A 22,882-nucleotide genomic window follows, 5' to 3' on the forward strand; every position below is an offset into this window, starting at 1 on the left:
TTTAATAGTTACTTATATAAAACAACGGTTTAATAGTTTATAATACTAAGTAGTCCAATAGTAATATTAATATTACATCCAATATATATATATATATATATATATATAAAACTAAACATTTATAAAATTTAAAAATAGAATGCATTCGTGTTATGACCCACAATTCATCCATTTATTAATCGTGTTTTGTCGGATCAATCTGTTTTGACCAAAATCTATTTATACCAAATTCAAACCCACTTATTTCGTGTAATATTCGTACCGAATTTATAAGTCGTGTCTTATATTGTCACCTCTATAATAAAAATTCTAAAAAATGAATTATATGTCATGTGGTAATCGATTTTACACTTTAAAAGCTTAAGTTATGTTTGAAACACAAACTCACCTCAATTTATCTTAAACTAATTATTGATCAGATTAATAATTTTTTTTTTAACTTTTCATACAAAATTAAATACATCTTAGCTTACTTCATTAATTTACACACATATTTTTATTTATTTATATTTAAACACATCATTACCATGAGAGCCACACAATCGTTTCCCTTTAACCAACTTAAAATTCTCAGTTCAATTTTCCACCCCTACGAGAAACTCGAGAAAGTCAAAACGTTTTTCTTGAAAATATTTTCATCCGAAATAAATACGATGAAAGTTCAATTTGCTCACCACACCTCATGAAGAAGAAAGAAAAATTCTAAACATAAGCCTCACACCCTGCACACCTATTTAAAAATATATCATTTTACTTTTTTACCCACATAACGAAAATGATTCTAAACATGTTTGTATGTAAAATATGATAAAAAAGTAAAATAACATATTTTTAAGTGGGTGTGCAAGGTGTGAGGCTTATGGATAACATAGCTCCATGAAGAAATAGATGCTTACTTTATTTTTTTTAAGAGGTTACTACTCATTATTTCATATCATATATTTTATATATTTTAATTTTTTTTATTTAATTAATTGTTTTAAATTAATTGAATTGATTTTGTTATGAAAAAAGGAAATTATAGTATAAGATATGTGAAATGATGATATGAATTATTATTGTTTAAACTTCATTGTTATAGAAAAAACAGAAGCAAAAAATAAAAAATAAAAAATAAAAAACGTGAAAAAGCAATGTCCAAAACAAAACCTGCCTTCACGGTCTGTCACTGATCTGTCTCCTTCCTGGCTGTTGGGCAAATTTCAAATACATAAAGCACATTCTCTCTCTCTCTCTCTCTCTCTCTCTGTGAAACCTGGAGACCTGGTTTTTTTAATGTTTAAAACCAGGTCGTAACCTTAACCAGCTCCAACTATTATCGTTAATTTTTTTCGTATTTTTATTGGATTAGTTTTGAATTGCTCAGCTCCCCCTCGACAATGAATGACCTATTAACGGTAACGTTTAAAGATTAATTTATTTTGTTATTTTTTTATAGATTCTATGCGTTTCTGTTTCGGTTTGTTTGTTTGGGCGTGTTTGGGAGTTTCTTGTTACGGTTTTGTCTTCATCTTGACATTGATTACAATAGCTGCGTTGATTTTACTGGATCGTGTTTGAATTGATGGATTTGAGTATTTTAATTGGAGATCTAAGGTTAAATTTTGTGTTTGATTGGCTAGAAAGGTATGGAAAATCTAAAACATTTTGGATTTGTGGATTTTGTGAGTACTTTGTATACTGAGAAAATATAATTTCACTGAATTTAGATTAAAATGAGCTTTTTGGGTCAGCTAAGGCAACATGAAGCTAGGCTGTGAAACTCTACTTTCTTTTCCACTGATGAGTATTACTATAATTTCTTCAATGTGTTTGAATCAATTTGTGAAGATATCATGGATCTTGTTGTTTTGTTGGTATTGTAATTAGCCTGATAGAGTAACACAAGGATTACAGATATAAATAGTGGTGATAAATCTGGAGAGTGGAGTTTGGAAATGTTGGAACTCTATAATTTTCTTGGTTAGTAACGGATTAAAAAAAAAAACAAATGTCTTGGTTAGTGAAAACTTAAAACAAAAATTTTAAAATTTTATTAGTTTAATATTTTTTACCCCGAATTTAAAAGAAGAAAATTATTTACCTGAAACGCCCCAAGGAAGACCCAAGTCATATCTGGGTTTGTACTCTGAAATGACTAGTCAATGATACAATTGGAGCCCATTTGAACCATTATAAAGAGCAAAAACTTTTCATTCCCAATCAATGTGGGATCCCATACACCACCTACCCTTATCATTCAGTATGGAACATCACAATCTCCCCCTTTAAATTCTCCGATGGGCGGGCCCCAAGCAATGTGAGATCCTATACACCACCTACCCTTCATTTAATATGTGATATCACAATTTCCCCACCTTAAATTCTCGATGCCCTCCACATCGAGCTTGTTCATTGTAGGTGGCACAGCTTGAGTCTCACATTTCTGGTTGAGATAGACTCTAATACCATTTGTGACCCCCCAAGGAAAGGGCAAGTCACATCTAAGTTCATACTTCAAAAGGACTAGTCAATGATATAATTGGAAGCCCATTGAAACCATTATAAAGAGCAAGAACTTGTCATCATCAAGTAATGCAGGATCCTATACACCACCTACCCTTATCATTCAGTATGGGGTATCACATTACCTAGCTAAGCTTAATTAGTTCTATTAAGCTTAGTTATGTGAATATCTTAGTTTCCTAGGGTCCTTAAAATTGTAGATCTAGAGGTCAAAGTTTTACATTTCTCCTCTAACTTTGTCTCGGCAGCGAAATGGAGCATTGTAATTTGAGGGGGGAAGGTGATAAGGATTTGAAGATATTAATAACCAGCTTGTAATTTCATTGAAATGCATTGAATTTAGAAATTCAATTAATTTTTATCCCAAAGTTTTAGTTTGTTTATGTTTTCAATTCAAGTATCTTCAGTATAAACTCTGTGTATGTTATTGTTGGTCCACTTAGTGGCACTTGAAGATTTAAAAACCAAAGGATTCAAAAGTAATTTTGAATTAATAGCCAATTTTTGGTACTGATATGTACTTCATTTGCAAATATTTTCAACATAAAAAGGTAAAACAACAAAAAAAAGTATAAAAAGTTAGCAGTTTCTTTAATTGTGTAATTGAAGTCTACTGAATTTTATTTCCCTATAAGCTTGAAGTGAAATATCATCTTTGTTGTTTGTCACTCTCATTTGCTCATAAATTAGTGAACTAACTTCATTTTTAGAGAAATAGATGGAGATGCTGTTTCTGTTTAGTTTTCATACCTTGATTTCAGTTTCCTGTATTATTGGTGCTAGTTGGTTGTAATATTTTAGATTGGTCATTATTTTTTTAGTGTTTACCATATCAATATATGTATATATATATTGGATTGGTCATTCTGCTATTCGTCAAAGCATATAAAACTCAAATCGTGGTCACAGTTTCCTACATTTATCCTCTCATTATTTAGTTTCACAATAGTAACTAGGGTATTGGAAATACTAAGTTTCTATAGGGATTTTATATGGTCTGAGTTTTTTTTTTTTTTTCTTTTTATTGGTTAAAGAAGCTGTATTCTAGGCAGGTTTTTGGGAAATTTAAGTATGAATGGCATTGTTAGAATTGATAGTTGTTAATAGTTGTTAAATGATCACTTGTTAGCTGTAATGTTAACATGTTCAAAAGGATTTCAAGAAAAAAACTAAAGTCCATATTGGTCTCTGGGGGTGTCATCAGGTAGTAAGTGTGCCTATTGCTGGTTCAGTTGGCATACCTATGCATTGTCCAATTGGGTCAACATGGGTCATTCCACTATGTACAATTCAAACGGTATGAGGGTGGGACTAGCATAACATGTGGGTAGAAATTAATTATTTCCATGACTGCCAATCTCTGAAAGTAGGAGAGTGGGGCCATCATCATATAAATATCCCAAGATTTATTTGGAGAAGTATTTACTTTTCAGCTAAAGTTCCAGTGGTAGGCTTTTGGAATATTGGCTATTCCCTTGCTAGACCCACTTTCTTTGATCTCTAAAGAGTCCAGGATGTTTATTGTGATTAGACTTTGTATCTGATAAATATTCATCCATATCTAAGAAGAAAATTTGTAATCATTTAAATAAAAATGTTCTATAGGGCTAAATGGTTGAATCCTTCCAGCATTGTGATCAAGTAACTATTTTAGTATTTTACTTGGACAGCTAAGTGTATGAGTTTAATAGATGCTTCAAGTACTTTTTATGGATCATAATCTTCTTGAGAGTCTAATAAATGTATGTGGCTAAAAAATACGAGTTTATATACCTATATATAAATAAAATTATTATTGTTTTTATAATTCTTTTCTTTTCTAGTCTAGATCTGTTTATGTGTTGCCTTTGGATAAATCCAAATGGTAAAAAGATATTTAAGTACCCAACTCAAGTTTTAGAAGCTTTGAATTATATATATTGATGTTGCAGGACTCATTTGAGATCCCTCGGGGTCAAGGTTATAGAGGTGGAGATGTAGAGCTAGGAATACAAGCTCCTATGAACTCAGGAGAATTGGGCCTGGAGAATTTCTTTAAACAGGTGCTTTAGCTAGCTTTTTTTGGTTGTCTAATCTTCCTGGGCAAGAAAAATGATCATCATCATTATATTCTTTTTTTCGTTACATTTCCTTTTTTTTCATCTGTTTATCTTATAATAGTTTTGTTTATGAGCCTCAATAAACTCATATTTTATGTCTAAGATTATCATATTATATCTTGGCTCCCAGGTTACAGAGATTGAGAAACAATATGGGAAGCTGGATAAGCTACTCAAAAAGCTGCAGGTAAAAAATTTACATATTTGTTTTGCATCCCTATCCGGCCAATGTTATGATGTTCGCTTGCCGGCCTGCCTTAAGAGTTCAGCCAGCCATGTTTTGAACTTCTATACTTCAATAGATTTGGATAACCTGCATCTCTCTGAGTCAATTCTGCACTATGAACAAAATCTCAAAGAGAGCATTTAGAGTAGAAAAGTATGTGTCTCATCACATGTATAACTGTATGAGGATCAAACAGGATGAGGCACCCCTAGAGAGAAGAAGGAAGAGAGAATGAGTAGGAGGGCGGGAGAGGGTTTTAGCTCCAGAATAAACATAGTCCATCAATGTGCATCACATTATAGTGATGCTTGACAATCTGTCAACTGATTCTCGTTAGAGTGGTTTTTGTAAATGCAATATTAGACTTAACCAGGGGTTACCTTGACCTCTCTTAACATGTCACAGTTTATATTCATTTGATTATGCTAAATCTTTTGCTTGTTATATGCTGGTCTGCCTTTGTTTGGATTTTTTTTTCGACTTTCAATTCTGCTTGACACCAAATATTCGTTTCTTTTGACCTAAAAGGTTTTTTGACTTAATGTTTGAATATGTTTTTCTCAAAAATGCTATTGTTTTTAGGTGTTTGGTGTATTTTCTAAGAAATAATCATGCAAAATAAAACAATAAAATTGAAAAATCAATAAGAATTTGTAACAAGATCATAACAAACTAATGATAGAAACATGCAAGTCAGCCACCACTGATGAAAACTAATGATAGAACCATGCAAGTCAGCCACCACTGATGAGCAATCTAACAAATTTTATTATTTTTAGTACCTATAGTCTATGTTAGACTCCAAACCATGCTGCATTATATGGTAATGAATTTGATGGCAGTGATTCAAGTAACTTGGACTAGAAAATTTACCTAGCATAATTAGACTTGAGATCCAAACACATAATTTGTTTTGCTATCACTATCTCCCCTTCAGGTTCTTGAATCTGTGCATTAACTAAGAACCATGGAACTCTATATCATAACATTTTGATTCAGCATTTTATTGAAAATCTGCCTGGAATCATCCTCACCCTAGTACTTTGACCATATCAATCAATCTTCTCAACAATTTTACTGCAAAAGCCTACTTTGAACTGAGACGGTGACCCTGAGTTCCAAGCCCTTCGGCTGCCAATTGGAACAAATTCCCTGTCGCTGTCGAGATTGAATTGTGTTGGAGTTATACCTCTTGTAACGCTTCCAAAAATGAATGAATTAAAATTCCTCGGCATTTAAAATGCAAATAACCTGAAATCAAGGAATGATTAGTGACTGCATTTTTCTGAGGCATTTCATGAAACAATTGCTGAGTGCCATGAATTTCGCCACATTTAGTATGCATCAACAAGAGCACTGCATATATAGCATTTGAATTGGAACTCCTGATAATACTTGGATGGACATGGGTTCCAACAGCGAGATCTCTCAATTTGCTGGAAAACAATATGACGAATTTGTTGAGGATGTGAGCAGTGGGTAATGGCCTAAATGTTTGGAAATGAGCCAAGATGTCCAAATCAATTGGTCTCAGTGACTTCTTGTTGTGGCTGAAGGTTTTGCCGTTGGAGCATATAAAATCGTTTTCTGAATCTTTCTTGCTGTGGAAGGTGTGGGTCATTAGAGTGAGGATCATTCTTGCTGAATTAATACTTTTCTCATACTGAAAACATACATTTTCCTTTCAAACTAATGGAGTCTAAGATGTGGTGTCGTCCAAGGATGTGAAAATACAGAATAAGGAAACTTTGAAGTGGTCGGTTGGAGTATAACTGAATTTGTGAAAAGATCCAAGTATAGGCCTGTTATGTGGTGAAATCATCAATGGAAACTGATTTGCTGTAGTATAAATAGAGCAGCTACTCTTTTGAGAAGAAAATTTATCCAGCCTGTCAGAAAACATAAAGGTCCACCAAAAGCAAGTAAGCCTGTTGTGACTTTTCAATCTACACAGCAGAAAATTGTATGCATTTTACCTCAGCCTAATGCGAAAAATCATGAAGTGCCCCCTCTGGTACTTCTAGTGCATGATAATGTTATGCTAGTCAGTACTGGGAGAATTTGAGTCAGCTAGAGTTTTGATATCTGATGAGCACAGATGATTAGAGACTGCTGCATTTGGAGCTGGTTTCTTGCTTGACCTAAAGTATTTGATAAAATTCTTTGAAATCTTGCATGCAGGATGCGCACGAAGAGTCCAAGGTTGTGACTAAGGTTCCTGCCATGAAAGGTAACCTTGACATATTTCATTTCTGTTAATATTTATACAAACTTTGCAAGTTTCATGTATGGGTGCACTCTGCTTTAATCTATCCTATTTCTCAATGTTAATTTTCCCAATGTAAAAGTAAAATGTTAATGTAGTGTTAGAGAGGGTTTGAACGAGATTTGATCTCTTTTTTCTCTTTGTTGTGCTGAATAGATAGATCAATAATGCTTTTTAAGAAATGATGGAGATTTACATGCAAAAAGCTGCCTATGCAATAGAAATTCAGTTTTAGGCTTGTAATGTCAACTACACATATTGTTTTAATGTTCATGGCTTTGAATGTTGATGTTAGAAAAGCACATTACCATTCCTTGAGTAGAATTTTGTTGCCAATGGTTTGTGCCCCTTGGATGGAGTGGTAAGTGGTGGGCCATGGGCATTGTGATGGTTCAATATCATGTGGTGCTGTGTTGTGTATCTCCTGAAAAAAATAAAATAAAAAAGAAGAAAAGAGAAGGAAATGGTATGTATCATAAAATATATTGTTTCATGTTGGTTAACAAGATAAATTGATTGGTTTTTTAGTTAAGGGGATGCTTGGGAATGAGATGGGATGAGAATTATGTGAATAGTAGTGAAATGGTTTGAGTTAAGATGCTTTATTGGGTTTTGGGAAATGAGAGAGAAACAAATAAATAAAAATATTATAAAGTTAAATTATTGTTTTGAAATTTGAAAAAGTTATTTTGTTTGGGAGTTTGTGAAAGTTGTAATGAGGTAACGATTAGGTGAAAAAGTTAAAAATTTGAAATTGAAAAGTGTTTGTGTTTAAGTGATGTTTGGGAAGATAATTATGAGAAATTTTGAGATGAGATGAGTTTAGTTTCCCAAACAACCCCTAAAGCACAAATCATGCAATCTCCTGAGTAAGGGCTAGTTTGAGAACACAGGTGTTCTCAGCTATTCTTAGATATTTCCTTCCCAAACATCACTCAAACATAAGCACTTTTCAATTTCAAAGCTTCAACATTTTCATCTAATCATTACTTAATGATTACAACTTTTCCAAACTCCCAAACAAAACACAAAAAACAATATAATTTTTATGATAAAAAAGTTTGTGTTTGAGTGATATTTGGGAAGGAAATGAGATGAGATGACCATCCCATCTCCCAAACAACCCCTTAATGTTTTGATGGGTAGGCTATATAGGCGGGTGGGCAGGAGTTTTACAGTGTATTTTTATCCAACACTTTTTCACCCTTGCAGGCTGGGCAGATTAGGCAGGTGGGCCGGATCGTGGGGGCCTGCCACCCAGACCTAGTTCTGGTTATGTTCAAAGCAATTGGACGTATCTCATATAGTATAGCCGCAGTCCTTTAGCATCTTCAAGTGCTTTCTTATTCTTTATCATGTGAAGGAAAAGAATATGCTCTGTTTACCTTGACTAGCATAGATGCTTCACTTTTTTACTGACAGGAGTACAAAATGGTTTATGATTTCATGGTTATAATAGCTATTATTGTATTAGCCAATCATGGTCAAGGTAACTGTGTTGATTAGTTGACATATGCATTGTTGTCTACCCTATATAAATATCATCCTGATTTATATCCACGAGAATATATATATATATATATATATATATATATTATGACTGCATGGATTTAGTTGCTAATCTAACACTGTCCCCCTTATGATCACAATTACACTGCATATTTCCCATTTTGTGTTCGACTTATTTTCCTGTGACACCAAACAATTGACTTTGATATATTTTGGGGGATTTCTCCATTCTTTCTTATGCAGTGCCAACATTAGTGTGTACTCTATGGCTTGATGCTTTCTGTCTTTTAAATATAATCAAGAAAACCAAAAGAGAATTTATTTCTTAATAGGACTTTGTGTGTAGGCTAAAAGCTCAAATTCAGGAAACATGCTTGAGTATGCTTCTGAGTGACCACTATACATTCTATGAAGTGAGATTTGTACAAGACTTTTTCATCATGTCCCATTTGATTGGAACATTGCTGTTACCTAGTGACATTTAGGCTTGGAATAAACTATTTTTGGATACTTTTGTTTTGGAATGTGCAAGCCCCACACTAATATGCTTTTGTTTTTCTTGAATTCACTTGACAAAACGCTCATATTTTTATGATCTTATGTATGATTCTTACTGTGCAGTATTAATGATTTTGATTAAACTAATTATGAGTATTGCAAGTATGTAACACCCATACGTAACTTGCGCTCAGTAAGAGATCCAACGCCAAAAATTTTGATCATCTTATTAAATCATAAAATAGCTTGACATGAAAATGTTTTATAAAACTGAACATAATAATATAATGATGTAAAATAGAAACTAGTCCAGGCAATAACATTTATTGTAAGGTCCAAGATTTTGGTAAAGTAAAATGTACTCCTTGCCCTCCTGCTCAGTGTCCACATCATCATCACCTGGGACATTAAAACATAAAAAAAGTGAGTCGAAGAATTAGTAAACAATACATTATACTGTAAGCATAGCATAACCTTGGAGACGCTCATGCCTAGTTAGACTTATATTTAGCATGTGGATCATTCAACTGCAATATATGCAGATTTTAAGAAGCAATCATGGCAATTCACATGACATGGATGAGTGAATGATTGACTCTATGCATCTAATCTGGCTTCATTGATGACTTGTTAATTTGTCTTTCACTTGCATCGTGGCCATCATCACATATGGTTGACCACGCTTAGGTATGTAGCTTGCACATTCACCCTTAACGTAAGGCGAAGCATCAAAGCTTTCTTATTGTTCATATGGCTTCTTCTTATCTTATCATGGTGCATGTGAAAATGTTGACTTCATTAGTGTTAAGATATAATATAAATAACTAAAATCTACCACTTTCCATCAAGTTAAGCTTTTGGGACAAGTGGTAATTTCACATGGTACCAAAGTAAAGGTTTTGAGTCTGAATCCTAACTCCATACTATTCCAATTTAATTAAATATTCCAAGTGTTGGGCCCAATTATTAAGGGATATTGTGATCCACATGTGAGAATGAGTGTTAAGATATAATATAAATGATAAAATATCTATCTTTTCCCATTAGCTTAAAATTTTGATACAAGTGGTGATTTCATAGTGATCATTTTTTTTTATAACTTCAGGATGTTCATGAAATGTCATATTCATATGCATGCCATTAGCACTAAACATGGCATATTAACATAAGCATGTTTATCTTGACATGGCATCCATTTATGACAATCAATAAGCATAACATGCATAAGAGTGATTTTCATGACATGGCATCCATTCTAGACAAAGGATTACTCAGCATATCATAATTTGCATCCACTAGCAACGTTGGCATAATTCAAGGAAGATTCATGAAAGGGGGCTGACAATGAACGTGGCAGTACATTGCATAGTTAAACAACACTTTTTCATGCAAAACAAAATAATTACAGCACACATAAAGGTTGCTGACAGCAACCCCTTTTGGATGTATTTTAAGGAATTCATGAACTTTCGGTAAAACAAATGCTAACATGCTCAACTTTGACTTCTAGAGTCATTTGCGGTTGTTAACAGCAACCCATTTTAAAACTTTGGAGAGAGTTCTGATAAATGTTTCGAATAAGTTTGCATGATATGTTTTGGATATGCACATGGTTTAATACCATATTCCTTCCCAGACACTAGCTGCTGTGTTTGTGAATTAATCAAACTTGACATGTCAAATATGCATTAATGAATGTTTGTTCATGCTCATGCTCTATATCCTGAAAAGTCCACCTTTTTGAGGTACAAAATCATACGTAAAACATTTTACATATTGTGAGTGGGTGGTATGCATGCATCTGCAGTGTATCCCTCACTCTAGACATTTCAAACATCATCAATTCTACTAGCTGTATGATGTTGCTGGAATGCTGTTTGGCTCCTGAAAGCATGCGTTTTGTGTGTGTCCTGCCTGTGATGTCATACTAGCATGTATAGGAGTCTGTTATGCATGTTTCTAAGCCCTTTTACATGCAATACTTGGTAGGGGTAGGGTTCTAGGTTCTGTATAGGTTGCTGGCAGCAACCTATTTTCTTAGTGCTTCTAGAAGTTGGGTGGTTTTCTAACCTTTTCCAACCCAAGGTTGAGTTATAGGAAGTCCTTGGCTGCTTCAACAGTAGCTTTGCCCTGCAGGTCAGTAAGATGTGAGTTCTATGTCAAACTCCCATAAAATACCATAGGAGATTTTCTAACGCTAGGATATGAAGTTTTGATGTATGGAAGAGAATTTCTAACCTATATTGCAGCAGAGTTTAGGAGATTCCATCTAGTGGTTTTGGTGGAGAGAACTCAAGGAAGAGGGCTGAAGGATGGCAGCACATGAATCGAAGCACATATAGAGAGAGTAGAGAACTCACTTGGAGCTGCTTTCACAGTGGCAAAGTTGATGAGACTTGGTTGTACTTTGTGCAAGTTTCAAGCAGCCTACAATAGATTCTAAGTGCTCGTGGGGCTGCATCTTACCTAGGCTGGCAGTGAATGGTTTGCAGCAGAAATCATTGTGTAGACATGAAGAGAGAGGCAGCACAATGGAGGAGCGGCTGTGGTCTCTTCTCTTGGCGACTTATGAGAATCAAGGTGTAGGGAGTCATTCTTGGCTACTGGGTAACACAGGGCGTGTGGTTTCTCTATTGCTTGCTGCCTTGTAGGTTGGTGGGCTTAAAAGGCAGCTAGGGCTCGTCTATAGGGTGGCAGCTCGGGTTTCACTTGGGTAGAAATAACTTTAGGGTTTCTGGACCTAAGGGTTGACATATGAGCATAGGGACTGCTGGTATAATCCTGGCAGCACCTTATTTTGGAATTTTATTAGAAATATACTCGAGTTTCTCGGGCACAGGTGGGCAGCCTTGATTTGCATTAAAGAGAGTCAAATAATCCCATGATTTTGATAGAGGAGACACAGATTTGAAGTTAGGAGGAAATCTTGAAATTTTAAAGGGAATTAAAGCTGATGGGCGGCAGCTCTGGTGGGAGAAGAATATTGGATTTTCAGCATGATTCTAGGAAGGTTCCTCCTGGATTTTGTTTAACAACTTTCCTAAAACATATAGGGTTTCTCTCCTAGACTAACACTGCTGTGACACATGAAAAACCTTGTCAACCTCTGCCGTAAAAGGAATTTTTTACTAATTTAATCCTACGAACTCGAAACTGTTACGTTCTTGAATTAATCAAGAACTCTTCTGCACTTCCTCTCCACTCAGTAACACTAATTCACTCAACACTCAAGAACTGTATGAAGTAAGATTGACACACAAAAGGATCTTCAAATGCCAGATTCCATAATGAATCCTGACCAGGAATTTTCGAGAAATTCCCAACCTCCCAAATCAGAACCATATTCATTCAAGATGATTTACATGTGGATCTCAACTGCTTTTATAGATGCAGAATGAAAAGGAAGACTAAAACGCTAACTTTACAACGTAAAACGCAATTCAAATCTTAACAGCCGAAACTCACTGTTTCATTAAACAGCTTCTAAACACTACAAAAACATAAACGCACCGTATCACTAATTCATTTACAAAAACTCACCGTATTGATAATTGCCCAAACTTCCTTCTGTTATTTTTGTTTCACTCTTATGTTATTCTTCCTTCAGTCCCGCTTCAGCTCTTCTTTCTTCCTTCACAGCCTTGCCCCCAACACCTGTGACAATCCCCACTTCTTCAAGGCCTTGCCCCCAAGGCACCCGTGAAAATTTCACAAAACTGTCCCTACTAAGTGAGGATATGAGTTCCTGAGAGTCCATAGTAATTCCCAAGAATTGTCCTCCAAAGTAGCCCCAACCCACTTAACCAGCACCTCAGTACAAGCTCTATCACCTACCCTTTTTCATTCGTCTCTCAAGAATCTTCTCAGGTTTAGGCTAAACAACTCCTTCACTGTCAACTGGTGGTAATGTAGGTAAAGGAGAAATTTGATCACCTAATTTCTTCTTTAAACAAGAGACATGAAAAACAGGATGAATCTTTGATGAAGAAGGTAAATCCAATTTATAAGCAACTGCACCAATCTTCTTAATAACCTGGAAAGGCCCAAAGTACTTAGGGGATAAGTTCATGTTATTTCTCAAGGCCACAGTTTTCTGCTTATAAGGCTGTAGCTTCAGAAAAACCCAATCCCCAACTTCAAAACTCCTTTCAGTTCTTCTTCTACGGCATACAACTTCATTCTATTCTGTGCTTTCTTCAAATTATCCTTCAAAAGACAAAGCACCTCCTCTCGAGTCTTCAAGTGTTGTTCCACTGCTGCATTGGCAGTGGTACTAGGCACATAGGTTTGTAACTTTGGGGGTGGAACCCCATACAAGGCTTGAAAAGGTGAAACACCTGTGGAGGAGTGAACAATGGTATTGTAACACCACTCAGCCATGGGTAACCAACTGCACCAGCTTTTTGGTTTATCACCAATGTATGCCCTTAAATAACCCTCCACACATTTGTTTAAAGCTTCAGCTTGACCATCAGATTGAGGATGGTAAGCTGAAGCGAAAGCCAGTGCAGTACCTTGCATCTTGAATAATTCTTTCCAAAATAGTCTAGTGAAAACTACATCTCTATCGGACACTATGGTCTTAGGAAGGCCATGTAGTTTAAACACTCCAGAAAAAAAAAATTCAGCTACCTTACTAGCTGTGTAAGGATGTGCCATTGGAAAGAAATGACCCACCTTAGTCAGTCTATCCACTACAGTTAGGATAACTGTCATGCCATTCGAGTTTGGAAGTCCTTCAATGAAATCCATGGCAATATCAAGCCAAGGACTTTTAGGGATGGGCAAGGGTTGAAGTAACCCAGCTGGACAAACATTATCATTCTTGTTAACTTGACAAATCTGACATTCCTTCACTAACTTTCTGATATCTTGTCTCATGCCTGGCCAATAGAAGTCCATCTTTGCTTTCTGTAGTGTCTTGTGGTATCCAACGTGACCAGCCTCTGGACTATAATGAATGTGTTGTAGCACCCTCTTTTGAAATAGGGATCCAGGGACTATTATTAACTTTCCCTTCCTGTAAGGAAAACCCCTTGGAAACTTGTTTGCCCTGCTGCAAATCATTAATCAAGTCAGTAAGCTCAACAGAAAGATTATAACTTTGTTTCAAATCTTCTAACCACAAAGGAGTAGGAAATGAAATTAAAGCCAATGTAGCTGGCTCCTCTTCCATTTTCCTTGAAAGTGCATCAGCCACTTTATTTTCCTTCCCCTTCTTGTATTCCACTCGAAAATCATAGCCCATAAGCTTTGAGATCAACTTTTGCTGAGCCACAGTAGCCATCTTTTGCTCTAATAAAAATTTCAAAGCTTGTTGATCAGTCTTGATTCTAAATGTCTAACCAAGCAAATAGGGCCTCCACTTGCCCACAGCACATACCAAGGCCAAGAACTCTTTTTCATAAGTAGACAACATTAAAGCTTTGCCTTTCAAAGCCTTGCTGAAAAAGGATATTGGATGCCCTTCATGCATCAAAACAGCTCCCAAACCAACCCTAGATGCATCACACTCAATACTAAACTCTTTTGCAAAATCAGGCAGCTTCAACATTGGAGGTTGAGCTACTGCATTCTTCAAACTGTGAAAGGTTACCTCAACTTCTTTAGACCACATCAAAGAGTTCTTTTTCAGCAGCAATGTTAAAGGAGCAGCTATAGAACCATAGCCTTTAATAAACTTCCTATAATAGCCAGTAAGGCCCAAGAAACCTCTCAATGCTTTTACATTTTTAGGGACTGGCCATTCTATCATGGCAGCTATTTTTTTAGGATCAGCTTTAACACCCTCTACAGAAATTAAATAGCCAAGATAATATACCTTAGTGATCCCAAAACGACACTTAGATTTCTTAGCAAAGAGAGTATGCTGCTGTAAAACTGATAAAACTTTTGATAAGTGTGCAAGGTGTTCCTCCAAGTTTTTGCTATAAACTAGAATATCATTAAAGAAAACTAATACAAATTTTTTGAGATATGGTTTAAAAACATGGTTCATTAAACTTTGAAAGGTGGTAGGTGCATTGGTAAGCCCAAATGGCATTACCAAGAACTCATAGTGGCCTTCATGAGTTCTAAATGTTGTTTTAGGGATATCTTCCTCATTCACCCTAATTTGATGATAGCCTAACCTCAAATCAAGTTTGAAAATACTTTGCTCCACACAATTCATTAAGAATGGGCTTTGGCTTGGTCTAATCACACCATTACTCAACAAATCTTGTACAATTTTTTCAATCTCTGATTTTTGATAATGAGGGTACCTGTAAGGCCTTACTGACACTGGTGCAGATCCACTTTTCAAAATAATTTGATGGTCAAAAGCTCGAAGTGGAGGTAACCCCACATAAGGTTGAGCAAAAATCCGACAATCCGATTCCGAATCCGAGTCTGCTCCGGCTCCGCTCCGAGTCTACTTCGACTCTGACAAGTTGGAGTTTTTTCCCCATTGAAAATCGGAGTCGGAGTCAGAGTCGGAGTCATTGACCAACCGACTCCGGCTCCGCTCCGATCCGCCTCCGACTTGGCCCTCCAACTCCGCCTCCGCCTCCCCCCCCCCTCCCCCCCCTCCCCGATTTTATACATATTTTATAAAAAGATATGTGTTTTTCTATATATTAGTCATTTAAATTTTATACAACTATATCTTATATAGTTAGTTAAACTCAATAATATATTAGTTAAATAATATATTTATACTATAACATATAGACTAAATTGACTAATAAATAATAATAGTTTAGTATATGACTATATGTAAATATAATACTATTACAAATTTACAATATTACTACCATGTTACATTTAAGTTGTAACACTAAATTACTAATGTATAAATATAATAACATGTAATACTAATGTATATATAATATACTATAAACACTTTTTTTTTTTTTATAAGTAATCAAGAAGTTTTATTCATAGTAATAGGCAAAGCCCAAGTACATAGGAAGTATACATGTGAATATATACTATAAACACTAAGATGCATAATAACATCAACATGTAATACTAATGGATAAACACTAATCTATAAATTTATAATAACATATAATACTAATGTATAATAACTAAAGTATTATTCATATAAATTTTATATAACAATATCTTGTATTAATTATATTTCTTGACTTAATAAATTCTCAACATATTCCTTTTGATAAATATATTAGTAATACTAATATATATTAGTATATTAATTAAATTTATGGTCTAATACTAATACTATCAATGATATAGTTAGTATAGTGATTTATACTAATAGTATTATATAGTTATACTAAATTAAAATCACTATAGTAATTTAGTAAATACTAATATATAGTTATGCTAATCACTATAACTAATACTAATACTAATACTAATATAGATTATAGTTATAACTTATAGTATTATACCTATACTAAATCACTATAACTTATACTAATATATTATATAGTTATACTAAATCACTATAACTTATAGTAATATAGTTATGCTAAATCACTATAACTAATACTAATGTAGTTATACTAATCACTATAACTATATATAGTATTAATATCACTATTAGTATAATATATAGTATTAATAATAACTAATACTAATATACTAATACTATTAGTGTATACTAATATTTATATATATTAATATATATATATATATCAAGTATAAGAGACTAGAGATTTAATATATATATATATATAATATTAAATCACTAACATACTAATAGTATGATACTATAGTATTAGTAATTATACTATAAGATATAGTAATAGACTAATAGTATATTATAGTAATACTATATTATATGTAAAATAGTAATACTATTTTTTGAATCTTCATATATATATAACATATAAAATTTAAAATAGATTCATAGTAATTATAATAGTATATTATAGTAACTATAGTATACGGTGCCTTATTTTTTTATTCTACATTTCGTATACGGTGTCTTTATTTATTGTAGTGATTAGTTGGATGTGGATATGGGATCGTGGATGATGGGAGCACATGTAAAAATAGGACTTTATTTTTATTTTTAATTCTTGAATGCATGTTAGTATGTTACTTGTTTTATTTAGTTGTATTTTTTTGTTATAATCAAAAGTTTAATAAATTTAGATTGTAATTTTGAGAAAATTAAAATTTGAAAGCCCACAAATTTTTTTTTTTTTAAAAAGTGGGTCAAATATGAAGTTAAAAAAGACAAAAAAAAAAAAGTCCAAAAATCCAACTCCGCTCCGACAAGTCGAAGTCGAAGGAAGTCGGAGGCGGAGCGGATTTTGTACATCTCGGAGTCAGAGTCGAAGGTCGGATTCAACCTCCGACAAAGTCGGAGTCAGAGTCGGAGGTGGGGCCCTTCGACTCCGAACAGGTCGGTGCTCAGCCCTAACCCCACAGGTTCTTCAAAAACAGTATTAAACTGCTGTAGCATCTCCTCAACTTCTGGTTGTATCTCCCCTTTCTTCTGCTCTTCTTGCACTGCAACTAATTGTAAAAACCAGTCATGTTTCCTTACAAAAGAAGATTTCAACAGATTCATTCTAGCTTCCACTTCAACTCTTCTAGAAACAAGGCCTTGTAACAACAACTTCTTGTCACCTATTTGAAACTCCATAGACATATTAGTAAAGTCCCACTTAATGGAACCTAATGTCTTAAGCCACTGGACTCCAAGGACAATGTCACAACCCCCCAAAGTAAGGACATTGAATAAGATTATGAACTTGGAATCCTGAATGTTAACAACTTCCACACATCTTCCTTGACTGACAATCTTTGCCCCATTTGCAACTTGAACTTGCAATCCCACATCCTTCTCTACCTTCAATTTAGTTGCCTCAACCACCAATGGGTCCAAGAAATTATGTGTACTTCCAGAATCTACCAGAATTTCCACAGTAAAAGACCCAATCCTTCCCAACAGTTTCATGGCATTGCTATTTACACAACCTGAGATAGCATGTATAGAAACTTCCAGGACCTCAGAATCCTGTAAATCAAGCTCTTGAGTTTCTGGCACAGATTCTTCCCTCAATACAGCATTATCTTCCACCTTATCTTCATTATCACCTTGCATAATATACACCTTGGGATTCTTACAGGTGTGATTGGGATTCCACTTCTCATCACAGTGGAAACACAATCCTTTCTTCCTCTTGTCATCCATTTGAAGGGAAGTAACTTTCCTTACAGGAGGAAAAGTTCTCTGCCCTTTATTAGCTAAATCTCCCCCATTATCAACAGGCCATTTATCAGCATAATGACCATTTTGCCTCCAAGAGTTCCTTGAAGACAAAACACGTTCTTCTTGCAACTTTGCCAAGCCAAAAGCAGAACCAAGATTAGGTGGATTAAACATTTTAATTGGTATTCGAATTTCATCTTTTAATCCACTAATAAAGCAACTTAACTTATGTCTCTCGGATAAGCCTTTCAACCTGTTTGTCAAAGCCTCAAATTGTGATGTATACAAACTAACAGAAGTAGTTTGTCTTAACTTGGTTAAAGCCTCCATTGGGTCATCAAATGCTGATGGCCCAAATCTACCTTGCATTGACATCACTAAGGACTCCCATGAATTAAACTGTCCAGCATCTAGAGCACTTTGGTACCATACCAATGCCTCACCATCCATATGGTGTGATGCTACCATCAACTTCTGGTGAAATGGTACTTGATAAAAATCAAAGTACTGGTTGGCCTTCAAGACCCAATCAGCAGGATCAGTACCATTAAAACGTGGGCAATCCAACCTGAACCCCCTCTGAACAACACCTCTTTCTTCATGATTTCTATGGTCATTCGACACCTCTCTATCTCTAAAAGGATTTATGTTCACAGCTTCACAAAAAGAACGTAACATCTCTGAGACTTGGTCTGACCTTTCTGCCATTCCATTAATAGCTTGCTGATGATTCTCCAACTGTTTCTGAACTGCTTCATGCTGTTTTTGGGACCCATCTTGCTGATTCTTTAATGATGCACGCGTACCTTCTGCCATCAGAGCTCTCCAAGATCGACTACTACTGATACCACTTGTTACGTTCTTGAATTAATCAACAACTCTTTTGCACTTCCTCTCCACTCAGTAACACTAATTCACTCAACACTCAAGAACTGTATGAAGTAAGATTGACACACAAAAGGATCTTCAAATGCCAGATTCCATAATGACTCCTGACCAGGAATTTTCGAGGAATTTCCAACCTCCCAAATCAGAACTATATTCATTCAAGATGATTTACATGTCGATCTCATCTGCTTTTATAGATGCAGAATGAAAAGGAAGACTAAAACCCTAACTTTACAACGTAAAACGCAATTCAAATCTTAACAGCCAAAACTCACCATTTCATTAAACGGCTTCTAAACACTACAAAAACATAAACGCACCGTATCACTAATTCATTTACAAAAACTCCCCATATTGATAACTGCCCTAACTTCCTTCTATTATTTCTGTTTCACTCTTCTGTTATTCTGTTATTCTTCCTTCAGTCCCTCTTCAGCTCTTCTTCCTTCCTTCACAACCTTGCCCCCAACACCCGTGACAGAAACCCTCATATAAAGGGAAATTTCCAGGTTCCGGCTCCCAAATCAGTCAAACTTCCCTAATTTATTCCTGTGGATTATTAATAAGTCAAATACTTGCCTAATAAGCTCAGAAAACTCGAAATTCTGCTGCCCGACAGTTTGGGAGAACTTCCTAATCTGTCCCAAGTCTTATTTTCGGTAATAAAACCACATAATACCTTCCCTATTTAAATAAAAAAATTCTTTGAAGCTTATGGCTGTTAGCTGCACTATGATATTCACAAAAGCACGACTATTGTGTGGGGAAAACATTCCATATCTAAAAGTCAACTATTCTAAATTAAATTTGGCACCAAGTTGACTCCACAAGCTGTCCAGTGGACTGGACAGCAACCCCACTATCATAATCCACTCACTACCATGTAAAATGAAGAGCCCAAAATTCAAATAATCAAATATGAACATTATATAAAAATTAAATCATAGAATATCAATCCAGTGAGACAAATCAGGCCCATAGGTCTAGTTGAAGTTCAACCCAAACTTAGAATCCAATGTTTGAGGGTGACAATGTATGTGAAGAAATAACTAGAATAATAAATGATTCAGAAAGTATATTGGATAAAAATACATTTGTAACACCAGATATGATTAAATTAGATCATATGGCCAGTGTTAATCAAACAAAATTACATAAGATTTAGCTACAGGTGTCAATCTAAGTCTTTATTTCGTGCACACATGGACAAATTATGATATGGAGCTGTCCATTAAGATTGGTAGGGCATTGTTTCTCATATTTTGGTAGGATAATTTACCGATTCATCTCGTTCAATAGATCTACAAAATTATACGGATGAGAATCTTTTACGTTTTGCATTAATTGGTAGAACCAAATGATTGATATATTCGGTTCTATTTGGATGGTAAAGAACATTATATGAAGATAGTGATTCTTAGTTCTTAAGGAAATCTGAAATTATTGCTTTAATGTTTTCTTATGGCATTAGATATAACAGTGAGACTGTAAAGAACTTATGGTATAACTGCATATTGTTCCAGATCCTGTAAACATATATATTCCAGTTGATGGAGGATTCATATATATTTTTTTATCAATACAGAAGAAATTTTATGAATGAGAATAGGCATAGCCCAAGGACTCATATATACTTGAAGTTACTTGTCTTAGCTGCTTTTTGCTCATTTTTATGCAATCTCCAATTCACTAAGGCAAAAGAGCCTTATATTTAATCAATAACTGTGATGGATCCTGTCATTATCTCCAGCAATCAAGCAGCGAATGGAGAAAGATATTGATGAAGTTGGAAAAGTTTCCCGATACATTAAGTCAAAAGTGGAAGAACTTGACAAAGAGGTTAGACCTTTTTGCTGTTTCTCAATTTTTTGTGGTAATTTGGTTTCTCATGCAAAGTTCCTCTCATAACTCCTCTTTTCTTTGTGGTCCAGAATTTAGCAAATAGGCAGAAGCCTGGGTGTGGAAAAGGAACAGCTGTAGACCGAACTAGAACAGCAACAACTATGTTAGTTATACTTACCCTCCTCTTTTGGTTTTTTTTTTTATTATTTTTGAGTTATGCTGTGATGAGAATTTTCGAAAAGGAAAAACGAGTTGTATTAGTATGAGATCATATCAATAATTTGCTTCAAAATATGCATGCTAGAGACAGATTATATGTAATTTGCTCTCTGTTTGTCAATGTATTATGCTTCGTCCAAGTCTTGAAACCATATAGCACCTGAAGGTTGTTGAAACCATCGAATTAGTAGGTTACTCTTGGGGGTCTGTGAAGTCTCCACAGATAAACTATACAAGTTTTTATTCTTATATTTAAGTGCTATTATATAGTCCTCGGCTCTCTTTCATAGGACTCGTGTAGTCCACCCCAAAAAGAGCTCCACTTTTAGCAGGACATGACTTATTTTGAAGTGATAAGCAGATTGATTGATTGCTAGAAAGAGCTGCACCTTGCTAAGGGAAAAATTATTCCCTTACTGATTGGAATGATATTATTGAAATGATATTCCTTTTATTGCTTGCACCTACCAGAAACGAGAGGCATGGCCCTAGGTTTAGGTTGAGACGGGCCAGCCTGAGCAGGCCCATGGGCTTATGGCCAAAAAGGCTGAGTAGCAAACAGAGTGTGAGCCCAGTCACCAAATTGGCCCTGTTAACATCCCGACCTAGACAAGTTGCTAGATTTTGATGCAAGACCCTTTTTGATCCACTCTGGCATAAGCCCTCATCAAAAGGCACATGCTCATGATCAGAAGATGTCTCCCTAGCACCCTTTTGATATTCAAAATTGGAATTGGGTTTGGGATCGGTAGACTTACTGTGCACAGTGCCGGCCCTGGATACAATCTTGGCTTGAGAAGCTGAGTTGCTGGTTTGACGATCCACTCAGCCGGTTTGAATCAGAGCAGACTCAGGGCCTCTCTTTCTCTTGAGCTCTGATGCAGCCTCATCTCCTTTGGCTGTCCTACTCTCGTCCCTGCCGAGACCGGTATGGGTCAGAAATAAACCAGCCTTTGAAGATCACCCACTTTAACAATGTGCGATGTTGGAATGACTACTGGGCTCTCAATCTGAATTTCGATACAAGTTTCCATTCTTTCTGTGTGGCAATGTAGGTTTTGCCTATTCTTTTGTGGATGGTTTATGTTTTTGTTAAAATCTTTAGTTTTCTTCAGGAAATATTTTTTTTTATCTTGTAAGGAATCAATAGAAGAAACCGTTACAAGAAGATTATGAGAGTTAGATCAGTCAATTTGATAAATATCGATTTTACTTTCTGCAGTTAGGATGCAAGGGAGATAGGGGAGTAAGTGTTTTGAAATCACTAGATTGAACCTGATATGGACAACCTATAGATCATATAAATAATAGAATTTGCGATTTGTAGAAGTCAATGGAAAATTCACTGATTGTTTAAATTCTCTACAATTTTTTATTTTTTGACAAGTAAGAAATTTTATTGATTGAATGAAACTAGGCAACTCCCATGTACACAAGAAGTATACAAAAGAGACTCCTAATTACATTCTAGAAAGCTGAAAAGAAAATAAGGACTCATGAACATTCCCCACCTTTAGCACAATCGCAGCCAACCATTGAACTAAGGAAAATACAAAAAAGTTCCATAATTCCCCCACATTCCTCTCCTTGTTGTTGAAGCACCTCTCGTTGTGTTCCGTCCATATACACCACAATAGGGACGAAGGAACCATCCTCCA

General features: G+C 35.0%; 1 protein-coding gene across 1 annotated transcript in view; it reads left to right on the plus strand.

Annotated features, from left to right (window-relative positions):
- Window positions 1-1,162: 1,162 nt before the first annotated feature.
- The window catches only part of LOC109018881 (syntaxin-132-like), a 28,103-nt gene continuing 6,383 nt past the window's right edge, over window positions 1,163-22,882 (plus strand). The window contains exons 1-6 of the mRNA XM_035689866.1: window positions 1,163-1,397; window positions 4,437-4,547; window positions 4,735-4,791; window positions 7,012-7,060; window positions 20,914-21,002; window positions 21,095-21,168. Of these exons, the coding sequence (XP_035545759.1) occupies window positions 1,380-1,397; window positions 4,437-4,547; window positions 4,735-4,791; window positions 7,012-7,060; window positions 20,914-21,002; window positions 21,095-21,168 (398 nt within the window). The 5' untranslated portion in view covers window positions 1,163-1,379. The remainder of the gene's footprint in view (window positions 1,398-4,436; window positions 4,548-4,734; window positions 4,792-7,011; window positions 7,061-20,913; window positions 21,003-21,094; window positions 21,169-22,882) is intronic.

Source organism: Juglans regia, chromosome 4, assembly GCF_001411555.2.
Source record: "Juglans regia cultivar Chandler chromosome 4, Walnut 2.0, whole genome shotgun sequence".
Taxonomy (NCBI): Eukaryota; Viridiplantae; Streptophyta; class Magnoliopsida; order Fagales; family Juglandaceae; genus Juglans; species Juglans regia.